The following is a 12334-nucleotide window of genomic DNA, read 5'->3' as shown; positions in this document are numbered from 1 at the left end:
TCTGTGTGCTGGGTTTTTCATGAGCTGATTTTCAAGGCACTGCCTCATTGAACATCACCTACTTCACAGTGTTCTCCTTGTTATTTGGCTAGGTTAGCTCTATTAGGGCATGCAAATACACAGCAGGGTATTTATTATATTTTTTCTGAATAATTTTTTATTTAGACTGAAGAAATAGGAACTGTCAATGTCTTGCTCACCCTACATTGAATTCTTGATTTAATGTCACTAATTTCTGATAAATATCTTTGGAAGACTTCCATAACTCTTTTCTCATTATGATTTTAATTTCTCTCATAATGAACAACATGTTCATTTGTTGCTTTCAGAACGTGCTACTTTCTATACTTAATTGGATGATATTAAAAGTGGAAGAATTCTAAATAACAAGAGAAAAGTCTAGCCTACATAACATAATATTATGAGTAATTTTAGTGGTAGCAACTGATCTTAATAAAGAAATCCATTTCTTTCTCTGTTTGTTTAACCACTAGGAACCTAAAAGCCCTTTACACCTTGCACTTATTTGATGATTTCTTGGGACGGCTTTGCTGATAAACTTCCAGCATAGGCCATAGGAAGCATTTTTGCTAACAATGAAATGACGATAGTTGTTTCTCAAGTTCAGCTTCAGTATGAAGATCCATCTGGAATCTTTCATTTTAGAATTATCATTCAGTGAAAATACTCTTCGTGTATTTTTGTTTGTAATGAAATATACCAGTGGTTGAACAAGATAGTGTGTGGGTGAGTGTGGGCATACATGTTTGTGTATATGCAGTCAAGGGGCTCTAGATCAGGGCGTGGGCACTGTCCCTAAACTTTTTTTTTCTCAAGGTAAGGCTCTAGCACTTGAGCCACAGCTCTACTTCCAGCTTTTTTGGTGGTTAGTTGGAGCTCAGAGTCTTATGGGCATTCTGCCCAGGACTGACTTTGAACTATGGTCCTCAGACCTTAGCCTCCTATGTACCTAGAATAACAGCAGTAAGCCACTGGAATCCTGGCACAAAATAGTCTTCAAAGAGCTGTGCTACAGGGTTTTCCCTGCCATAAGCTTGTAATAGTGTTTGCTTTGCTTTCTGTTAGTGCTGAAAATGTTTATCATTTAATTACATCTGAATTCTTGAGGGGAAATAGAGTCAGCAGCGATTACAGACCTCATTCGGCTTTTCTGTTGCTTCCTGTAGACATCGCTGCCTCTGAGTTTATTGAGAAGCTGCTTCTCAAAGCTGAAATGGTCTGGGAAGGAAAAATGCAAGAACCGCTCCCTCAGGGACCTGTGTCTGCTCCTGTCTTCACACAAGAGGAGGCCAGCGAGGAGCTGGGGCACGGTCTTCCAGCCTTCTCTAGTAAGCTGTAAGTGTCTTCATGTCAGCATGGCAAGCAGTGTAGAGGACGAACATGTATGTATATGATGAGCAGGTACATATATGAGATAGATGAGTGTGTACGTGTCCTTTGCATATGTGTCATGGCACAGAATAAGTGTGACCTGCAAACCAGTCTGTATGACCTCTCTATGAACAGGGTACAGGCCCTGCTCACAGAGTGATCACTTGTTTTTCACCCCTTCCTGTCCAGGTGACAAAACACTACATCATCCATAATGAATCTGTCTCTCAACGAGAAACAAAAACAGTCCTTGACCCTAAGCTTTAACTTAGGCAGATCTTCTGGCATGTTAAACACCGCTACACGCGTGACTGGTTGTACTTCCCAAGGTCGTATTTTAACCATTCCCCTGCAGTTCAGCTAACCTAATGCTGAGGTTACGAAGCACTATTCTAATGGCTGGTTTTGCCCAAGTAGGAAGTGCAAATCCTACACTTAACACAGTAATAATTTGTTGATTCTGAAATGTCTAAAAGGAGCACTTCCTATTGGTAAAGCATGAGACAAATTGCTGCTCTGTTTCAAGTGTAAAAAAGTGCAAGAGTGATAAGAATGATGGTGGTAACTCAACTTCCATTCAGTGTTTGCTGAGTTCAGTGCTTCCTCCTCAGGCTAGACCATGTGTATGGCGCAGACATATACACACATGAATGAAGCATGTCATTTGCATGTTATATACACGGAAAGAATGTCTGTGGTAAATAAATCCCAAGGAAAAGCAAGTCGATTCACTGCTACCAGGAGGGAGAGTGGGGCTACTTTGCAATAATGGAATGAAAAAGTTGGGTAGCCATGTTTGTGAATGTGCTAAAGACACATTACTTTAAGGAATGGATTCTATGCTGTGTAAATTGTATCTCATGAGAGGAAACAAAAGAAGGGCATTGAAAAGAACACTCTTTTAGGTTGAAAAGAAACTTACTGTCTGTAGACAGGGAATCCCTCATTACTGGAAATTCTTCCTTCCTTCCTTCCTTCCTTCCTTCCTTCCTTCCTTCCTTCCTTCCTTCCTTCCTTGTCCTGAGCTTGACCTCAGGGGCTGAGCACTGTCCTTGGGCTTTCCTCAAGGCTTGAGCTCTGCCACTTGAGCCACAGCACCATTTCCAGCTTTTTTCTATATATGTGGTACCGAGGAATTGAACCTGGGTGTTGATGCATGCTAGGCAAGCACTCTACCACTAGGCCAAACTCTGGGCCTATGGAATCCATTTCTTATATGGCAGAGATTATGTGTAATGTTGGGGGTTTTGAGGATGAAAATACATACATCATCATGTCCATTGACAGTCATACTGGAACAGGGGAAACGGAGGTCCAAGCCCATGGATCAGCACAAGGACCTTTGGAGGGTCCCAAAGTGCCTGGGCCTGCTGGACCTGGCCTTGGTCCTGACCTGCCCTGGCCTTGGTGAGGGGCCCGGGTGAGAAGAAGATCACATATGCTTATGTCACCAGAGTTCCTCCAAGAAGAGCAGGGAGAGGGCAGCTGTGCTATCCCAGGGCAGAGGAGACAGAAAGTGGTCATGACTCAGTTTCCAAAAGGCAGAAGACAGTATTTTACTGAGTCAGGAAGCGAAGGCGTGCTCGCAGGGAGGGGAACGCTGGCGTCCGAGCCTGTCCTGCTGGACTCGTGAGGATCTACAGGTCAATCAGAGCACAGACATCCTTTATTTTAGTAGAGACTTGTAAAATAGAGAAATGTAGAGACCTCTATCTAGTCAACACTAAGATCTACTTTTTTTCTTCTAAGTAGATTTTTACAACTGTCCTTCATAATCCCTGGGTTTCCATGATATTTGTCTTGAATTGCATCAACTTGGGTCCTCTTCCTCTTTTATGTCCGGGTTGTTTGGGGCTTCTCAGTCCAATTCATCTTCTCAGAGAACCAATATTTTGTTTCTTTGATTCTTTTGCATAGTTCAAGTGTCTAGTTTCTTGTGTTTTGTCCCAATTTTTATTATTTCATTTTGCCAGCTATATTTTAGTTTGGCTTATTTTTTGCCATTGTAGAAGCTTAAGGTTCTTCTTTAGGCTGTTTAGTTTACTGTTTAGTCATCTTTGAATGTGAGGGAGATCTGACTGCCACATCTATTCCCCTTTGGTCACCAGGGTTGATCCACCTGAGCTAGCTGGCTAGGCAGGCGTCCCTGCTCCCTGCTCTGCCTTCCCTGCTCCATGTGTGCCCCTCCTGAAGCTTCACACTCACTCAAGGAGGTTGCGGTCAAGGGTGTACTGTCCCGGACTGCATTCCCCGGCTAGAACCTCCACATAAGTCCTCTAGATTTAGCCATATGCCCATTCCTTGAGTTAGTCCAGCCATGTTTCTGTAGTATAGGTCACGTACAGAAAAATATGGGCCTGAGACCAGGCTGGGTGAAATTCCAACATCCTGGAGTTGTCCATGGTGGGAGGGGTCAAAACTCCACGTCCTTATCCTCGAGGCTCATGCCCCAGGTCAGTGGGGTGAGGCATGATGGAGCCTCGGGACCTCGGGCCCGGCTGTGGCTGTAAAGTAAGGCGGGCTGCTGGAGTGAAGGCTGGGGAAGGGTGGTCAGGTAGGACACAACTAACACGCTTGGATTGCAGGATCCCAGGGAGTGTCATTTGGGGATGGTGACCATGGGCAGAGGAATTTGGCAGCTCGTCCCCAGCCTCTGTGCTGGTCCCAGAGTCTCTGCCCTGCAAGCATCCCCAAGATCCACTCATTCTTGCATTTGATCTTTGTGCTTTCAAAGAGCTTGGGGTTTATGCCAGATACGGTGCCTAGAATTTCCACGGTCCACCTTATTTCCTCCTCAAGGTCCTATCTCCTGAGAATCACTTCCCAAGTCTAGAGCTGGAAGGGCGGCGTCTGTGTGCCAGCTGGTGGACCCCAGGCCCTTGAGTGGATCCACGTCCCTCTTCTGGGCTCACCACGAGAGAGGAGGAAGAAAAAACCCGTGAGAACCAAAGTTGTCAGGAAGGGGTCAAGTGAGACGCTAACCTTCCAAGTGGAGTTAGAGCCGCATGTTTGTATCGCTGGAAGTGATGAGAGCCATTTCCTGTGGAGGCCATGGACCTCGCAAATGTGATTGTCGGTGCGAAGGCCCCCAGCTGCGCTTAGTGCTACGTGACAGGGTATTTCTAGTACCGAAATATTAGAATGGGCATAAAATTAAAGATTGGGCTAAAACCAACTTGCTTGATAAGATGGGTGAGATACATATTTTCCTCCGTGATTGCTTGTAGCTTTGTTTTATGAAAGACCACAGAAACCACAAGAACCAACCTTCCCAGTGCTAATCGATTTTATATCTGTTCTACAACAATCGAGCACAGGTTTAATTACATTTTTTTCTTGTTGCCTTCACTCTGAGAAAAGGGCACGTAGGCCTGATTGGTGTAAGCACTCTTGAAAAATGTTCTTTCATAATTCTCAGTTGTAGTATTTTTTCAAAGATTTTATTAACACTGATCTTTACATCATATTTCAGATGTCATGTTTAAAAAACAAGTACTCAAGAAGGGAAACTGTATATGCAATCACCGGAACATAGATTTTAAAATTAAGCTGAGGGTTTGTTATATATCGACCTACATAAAATCATGTCTATGGAGTACCCCATCAGAGATTTTTATGTCTGTGTAGTTATGTTTATATCTCTAAGATCGTGTCCATAACATTGGGTGCCTGGATATTGTTTTAGTATATTTTATCCTAGACTATTTCCATTGTCACTTGAATTTTATAAGTAAACAAAACTAGGAGAATATATGCATTATGAAAAAACAACTAGAATAGTTGACATTGGAATGCAGAGGAGTTGCATTTCCTTTTTTTTTCTTTTTTTTCTTTTTGTAGTACATAGGGCTTGAACCCCACCTGGGAGCTATTCCTGAGCTCTTCAGCTCAAGGTTACCACCCTACCCTTGAGCCAGGCCCCACTTCCCATTTTCTAGAAGTGAACTGGAGATAAGAGTCTCAGGTCCTTTTGTGCCCAGGCTGGCTTTGAACCTTGATCCTTAGATCTCAGCCTCTGAGATCTAATTACAAGAATTACAGGAGTGGGCCACCACACCAGACAAAGAGTTGCATTTCTATATATTCTTCTTGACTTTATTCTATGTGAGGAGAACTATACAAGCTCAGAGATTCCACACTGTGCAACACAAATGTATTTTTAAAAACAAAGCTTTTGTAACTGTTACCCCTCTTAACATTACCTCGATAATAAAAAAAATTAAAAAAAAAAAAAAACAAAGCTAGCTGAGCACAGTGGCTCACACCTATAATCCTAGCTACTCAGGAGGCTGAGATCTGAGGATCAAGGTTCAAAGCCAGCCCGGGCACAAAAGGTCCTGAGACTCTTATCTCCAATTAACCTTTAGAAAAAGGGAAGTGGGGCTTGGCTGAAGAGCTCAGGGATAATTCCCAGGCCCAGGGGTAGGGTGGTAGCTTTGAGTTGAAGATCTCAGGGACAGCCCCCAGGCCGTGTTCAAGCCCCATGACCCACACAAATAAAGCTTTCTCTACAGCTGAAAAATATGTTAATGTTAACAGAAAATGGTCCTTCTTGATTTAATATGACTATGTGTATTTAATATGACAATGGTCATTGATTTGGACAAATTTCAGAAACATGAAAAGTTTTCTTTATGAAACAAAACATCATGATTACAGGAAATGCATCTGTATCTTCTGTGGCTCAGCCTGCATTAGGGAAAGGTGCATTGTGGGGCTTCTTGCATCAGCATTGCATTGATGTTCTGGAAACTTCCATTCCACCTGCCTCCTGTATTAAAGTCAGCAGAAGCTGTGGCAATACAGGGCTCATTGGTGGAAAGCTGGTGCTTTATGAATGCTTTGATCATTAGCATTTAAAATATGTAGCCAGCTTTCTACGTGCCTGAGAAAGAAACCAGGAGAGGAAGAAGCAGAGGCTGAGAATTAGTGTCATTCTTCAGTAGCTCCAGGAGCCTTTACTTTCCTCATTTTTGCCCAAGAAAGAATAGTGCATACTTAGCAATAAAGGATGCATACAGTTAGGGAAAAATCATATTCTAGTTTCTCTTCTGATTGTATAAATCTTTTGCTTTTTAAAATTAGGGAAAAGAATACTTGAAAACCAACCCATGTGACCTTTTCTAGAGGAAGTATTTGTATGACTTTTATTTCCTGATTCCTTAGAAACAGCGTTACAGACACTTGAATGGGTCTGTGCATTTTTGAGGATGTTCAGATTCGTTCTCCTCAATGTCTGGTCTGGGTTCAGCATCATTTTCCTCACAAGGGAGTGTCAGAGGCATGCAGGACCCTGGCCGCACAGTGACTGGCTCCACCCCATGTTTCAAGCCATTTTCACGAGGCAGTGAGGTTACCACTGTGAGTAAAGAAGGCATAGTTTCTCTGCATTAGCTTTAGTATGCTCTTTATTTCCAACCTTCAGAGCAATGGCCTTGCCATAGATTGTTTCACACAGGTGAGGTCATCTGACTTCTCCCATCAGCTGAATCCCATCTTCCTTTTGCTTTATAAGCTTGCTGTTTCTTTTTTAATGTCCCAAGGTACATTTGACCAAAAAATTTCAAGAAATAGGAGTTAACTCAATACCCAAGTTGAATTTCCTTTCTGTTGTAACTCTTTTTTAACATTATTATTATTATTATTATTATTATTATTTTATTATCCTTAAGTCATCATCTAAAGGGGTTTCAGTTCGACAGGGTATTTTTTTTCCAGTTGTGGGGCTTGACCTCAGGGCCTGACCACTGTTGTTGGACTCTAGCACTTGAGCCACAGCGCCACTTCCAAGTTTTTTCTATGTATGTGGTACTGAGGCATCGAACCTGGGTCTTGGTGCATGCTAGGCAAGCACTCTACCACTAGGCCAAACTCCTCCGGGCCCTGACAGGGTAGTTTTTGTACCCTTCATGTGGTGGGGTGTTGTTCTTCTGTGATGATGTCTGACTCTATAACCCAGGCTAGCGACAAACTGTTCATCTCCCTGCCTCTGCCTCACAAGTGCAGGGATTTCAAGCATGAACTGCCATGCCCGACTTTGAAACTCTTATTTATTGTCCGGTAGTGTGTATTAAATCATGATTTCTGATGAAAACATATCACCTCCACCATGCTCCACTTTCAGAAGCAACTGCCTGTCTTCCAGTGTCTGAGTGTCTCCTGTTGTCAGGAGAGCCCAACTTGTGAAGTCTCAATGGTTATTTTGAACCAGTCACCACTCTGCAGGTGGCTGTGTATTGCCTGATTTTTTTTTTCAGCTCATGGCTGAAAGTGTGCAGGTTGGTTTTAAGCCCAAAGGTCATATTCTGCCTTAGAAAGCAGAGCTGTTCCTATGCTGCATGCTCTTTCCAGTCTCTTTCCCTGTGAAGCTCCCTCCTCACTCTTCTTGCTGGTGCATGCTCTGGTATCCCATCCGATCGCTTGCCCAGGGATTTTCACGGCTGGGAGGTTTTTTGATGGGTGCCAACTTGTGTTTCTAGGCTTCCATTCACAGGATCCTAGGGAGAGAATCCACACCAATACTACATTATGCCTTAGTTGGAAGGACTGATTAATATCATGAGCATTGACTTATTAATGACAGAAAGTATGCTTTCAGCGATGGTTTGTTTGGTAGTTACAAGTTTTTGCGTATGGGCTAAATGCTTTACGTGGATAATTTAGAGCTCAAAAACAGCCTACAAAAGCATGTTCTGGTGCCATGCTGGTTTTCCAGATGCCTGTGGGGCTTGGGGCACCGGCAGCTCAGCTCCTGCCAGACACTTCCTCAGCCTGACATCGCATGGCCTGAAGGTCTCTGGTATTGGCAGTTTTAAGACTTCTAAGTTCGTTTTCAAGAGGAAGACAAGGCTGAGTTGCTGCTTCAGTGTGTGGTGTGTCAACTGAATGAATGGCCTATTTGGGTTCAGCTACTTGACAGTAAGTATTTAGTATGATACATTGAGAAGATTATAATCCAGAAGTCTCCCTGTTATGGAAATAACACAGTGCTGTGAAGCTTCTTGTCAGTTCCTGCTGTAGGTGTAAATGAAGCCGTGGGATACGGTCCCTTTCTATCTCCCAAGTTCCTTTGGGGATCCTCTGACCTTGCTCACCCTATGAGTGAACCCCATCTCTGAGCTGAGGTCATCTGACATGTGTCTTTGTGATTATGGACAGACTTGAGATCCTCCAGAGTCTGGCTCATAGCCTGGCTCTGAAACTTCCAATGTTGTGAATAACTTAGCTCACGTCTTTGTGACAGTGACAATCAAATAAACAGTCTACGTGTTGTATAGAGACAATCAGGCTGGCTTTTGTACCTGACTCCTGGGGACATCTTGGGTTTAGATTCTTAGAATTCAAGCAGGTACTCATGGTTTACTTCTATAATCTGAGCTACTGAGGAGACTGAAACCTAGAGAATCAAGGCTCAAAGTGAGCCAAGGCGGGAAAGTCTTTCAGAGTGTGTCTGTAGAATAACTAGCAAAAAAATAGGCTGGAGTAGTAGTTCAAATGGTAGAAAGCCCTGCTACCAATAAAAATAAATCCCTAGAATTCCTCGCTGTGATCTGAGTGTATTGGTCATTGTTGACCTCGGGGATCCCATCTGACTCTAAAGGAGATTGGATAATTCTGGGGGATGACAATGTGAGGCTTTAAGAGTGATTCCGCCTCCAGGAGGGGGAAGAGGCTGGATGTTGAAGCACACGCCAGTGATTGAAGCACTCACACCTCTGCTGCGAAACCCCAATAAAATCTACGACCACGGAGCTACATGAGCACTCATGGCTGATGGTGTAATATGTCGAGAGTGTGATATGTGCCAGTTCTACAGGGAGGGGGCGTGGCGCTCTGCCTTGGGTTAGGCCCTTTCCCTATGTGTGTGTTTAGCTGGATTGTAGAGAATAAAGTTGTGAGAGTGAGCATGTATTTTGTGATTTTGTAAGATAATTGTAGCTAATTATCAAACCTGACAGGAATTAAAAAAATCCTAGTACTTGTACCTTGTGGATCAGAAGTAGAGGGGTCTGGAGATCCCCCAAAATGTAGCTAGAGTCTGAAGTGGAGGCAGGTCTCTTGAGAACTTGGTCCTTACCTCCTGGGGTCTGTGTAATGCTGAATTATCAGCTCTGGACTGCTGTGCAGTTCAGCAGTGGGGTCATCACCATCTTTATCATCATCATCATCATCATCACCATCTTCATCTTCATCATCATCATCATCATCACTGTTATCATCTTTAGTATGACAATAGTATTCTGGTGTTGTATTGATGAGTAGTTAAAATTATTGATGACATATTTGGTATCTGTCTCATTCCCAGTACTGCATAAGCACTGAGGAATAATTGGGAAAAAATTCATCTGTGTATTATCACAACAAAATCACCTAAAGAAAAGTGATCTACGTATGAATCAAAAACCAGCCACAGAATTAGGCCTTCTCCTGTTTATGGCGTGTGCCTGGGGAAGCCTTCGCTTGAAAAATATACTATTCCACTCATATGTTTGACTCTCATTATTCAAGCTGTGACGAAGAAGTTCTTTGATATAATCAAAATAAGACTTAAAATTTGGAAAGTTGAATGTACTGATAAAGAGGTGTGAAAATCACTATTAACCACGACGTGGGACTGCAGGTGGGAAATTAAGCAGACTGGAAGGCGTCATTGCACATGGCTACAGTGAAAGGACAGGTTAGGTTCAACTCTGGGGAAGCAGTGGTGGTTCTGTGGAGGGGGTGGCTGGCGGCAGAGGCCTAAGGGACCCAGGGAGGAAGAGGCTGCTTAGCAATTTGGCCAAGTGTGTCTGCTTTTGCATGTTGTCTATTCTGAATAAAATGGTGGCCTGCAGGGGAAGGAAAATAAACTGGATGACATGAAAGACACTGGTATGAGAGACACATCTACAAAAGGTCAACTTTTCTGTGTGTAAATTAGACTGTCATGAACTTGGAATTGAAAAGAGGCAAACAATAGCATCTAATTCCAGAGTCATCATGATTGAGTACATGAAATAACTAAGGTCTCCTACTTAAGGAGCTACGTTTTAAAATCCTATAGTACAGTGTTATAGTACACACTTATGATGCATTTTTTAGACCATTATGGCAGTGAAGTTGATAAAAGAACAATTGATAGAGTAGCTTTTCTGTAATTATTTTTGGCTCTGTTTGAATTCCCCTATTAATTGATATAGCCACAAAACATTGCCCATGATTTTATATTTAATGTCTAAATCAATTATATTTTAATTGATTTCTTGATGACTCTTTTCTTCATTTGTTTGCAGTCTGCTTGCTTAGTTCAGTCATGAATTTCAAACGTAGCTTTTCAATTGCTTATTGATTCGCATGTTACAGTTAAATGCACCTCCATAAGCATTTTCTCTGTGGGTTGCCTGTATATTTTTTTTCTTACATGGGAAGCTAATGGACAGTGTTTAGACTTCTTGAAGATAATTCCCCTGCAATTCACAGACACTGCTTCCCGTCTGGCTGAAGCGCTTTCTCTAGTCCAGCTCTCCTGTAGATTTTGATTGGCAGGGTAAGGGCAGAAGAAAACGAATGATAGTATCCTTTCTTTCCTGTAGTCATCCCCTGATGTTACCAATCGCCAAACAAGATAGCTTGTTGGAAAAAGACACTATGTTTAAAGATGCCACCAAAGGAGTGTGCAAGCAACACACCTGGGACAGCAGCCCCGAGCGCTCCAGCTTGAACAGCTCCAGCAGACCTGAGCAGGTGTGTATCTGGGGTCGGCGTGCGCTGGTGTGTGTCCACTCAAGCACACTGCCTCGCCACGTGTGGGCCACAGGCAAGCATCCTCAGGAAAGCCTTTGCACACTGATGCCGCTACTTCATTGGCAGTTCTCAGAAAGAAACAGGACTTGGTGCTGGTCATCAGCACACATCAGGGCTGCTTTGTTTCCTAGCAATGTGAATTTTATTGTCTTGACCCCTTTATCGGGTAAGCTCAGCTGCCATCCTACTTCTTGCATAGTCGTGTTTGATTATTTTGTGGTCTCCTGTCCCTTCCAACCATTCAGATACATGGGGGGAGAGCTCGGAGTGACTGGGGGCATTCACCCCCTCACGTGATGGTTTGTACACCACTGGGCACCCCACCAATCCCAGCACCCAAGTTACGAGGGTCTCTTTGGAACAGAATGGTGTGCTTGGGATCGCACACGGTCACTGATGTTTTTAAATTACTATAGAAATAAATTACTTGCTGTCTACATAAGACAAGCTGTATACACCCACACACACATACACGCCTCATCTGTCCACCTCGTGGCTCAGGGAAGTGTGTGGAGAGTTGGTGATTGGCCAAAGACCCTGGCAGGCCTCCATTCACCGTGCTCAGAGCTGGCACCGTAAAAATCCACATGCCCAGTCTCCCACAAGGACTGATTCTCACAACCACTGACAAGTACGCACCGTTATCCATCCCATTCCATTGAGAAAGAAAACTGGCTTCGTTTTGTAAGATAGAGAAATAGCCAGCCAGCATCTCACAAATGGAGGCTGCGCAGAGTCTCAATGCTGCTTGAATTTGTTTCTCCAAGTAGAGAAGTGAAAGCCAGTGTGGGAGATGTTTTGGGGGGCACCTTCAGCTTTCCAGGTGGAGGAGATTGAGGTACTTCACCCAGGGCTAGCCCAGAGCTTCCTCAGACTGCTCTGCTCCCCTCTCCTCCCTGAGCCCCAACCACCTAGCTGGCTCTCCTACCAGCTTCCCAACAGAACTAAACACTCACGTTAAGAAGCTAATTTCATGTAATTCCAAAATTGACTTAACAATGTGTTTTGTTACACAAAATACTAGGAACACTGGTTGTTCTCACTTCTGTCCAATCTTTAAAATACCAACAGGCAAGGCGAGGGGTGGTGAAGGCTCTTGACTACCAAGTAGATATTTTTGTCTGAGTCTTTCTAGCTCAAGGTCAAATTACTACCTTTA

General features: G+C 43.4%; 1 protein-coding gene across 1 annotated transcript in view; it reads left to right on the top strand.

The window, feature by feature from the left end:
* The window catches only part of Myo16 (myosin XVI), a 337213-nt gene that overhangs the window by 133653 nt on the left and 191226 nt on the right, over positions 1–12334 (top strand). Inside the window, exons 9-10 of the mRNA XM_090341887.1 lie at positions 1188–1356; positions 10965–11115. Of these exons, the coding sequence (XP_090198013.1) occupies positions 1188–1356; positions 10965–11115 (320 nt within the window). The remainder of the gene's footprint in view (positions 1–1187; positions 1357–10964; positions 11116–12334) is intronic.

The sequence above is a fragment of the Megascapheus bottae genome, chromosome 11 (assembly GCF_031878675.1).
Source record: "Megascapheus bottae isolate mThoBot1 chromosome 11, mThoBot2.hap1, whole genome shotgun sequence".
In the NCBI taxonomy this organism is placed as follows: domain Eukaryota; kingdom Metazoa; phylum Chordata; class Mammalia; order Rodentia; family Geomyidae; genus Megascapheus; species Megascapheus bottae.
Note: the sequence above shows the minus strand (reverse complement) of the source record. Positions and strands in the feature narration are given on the sequence as shown.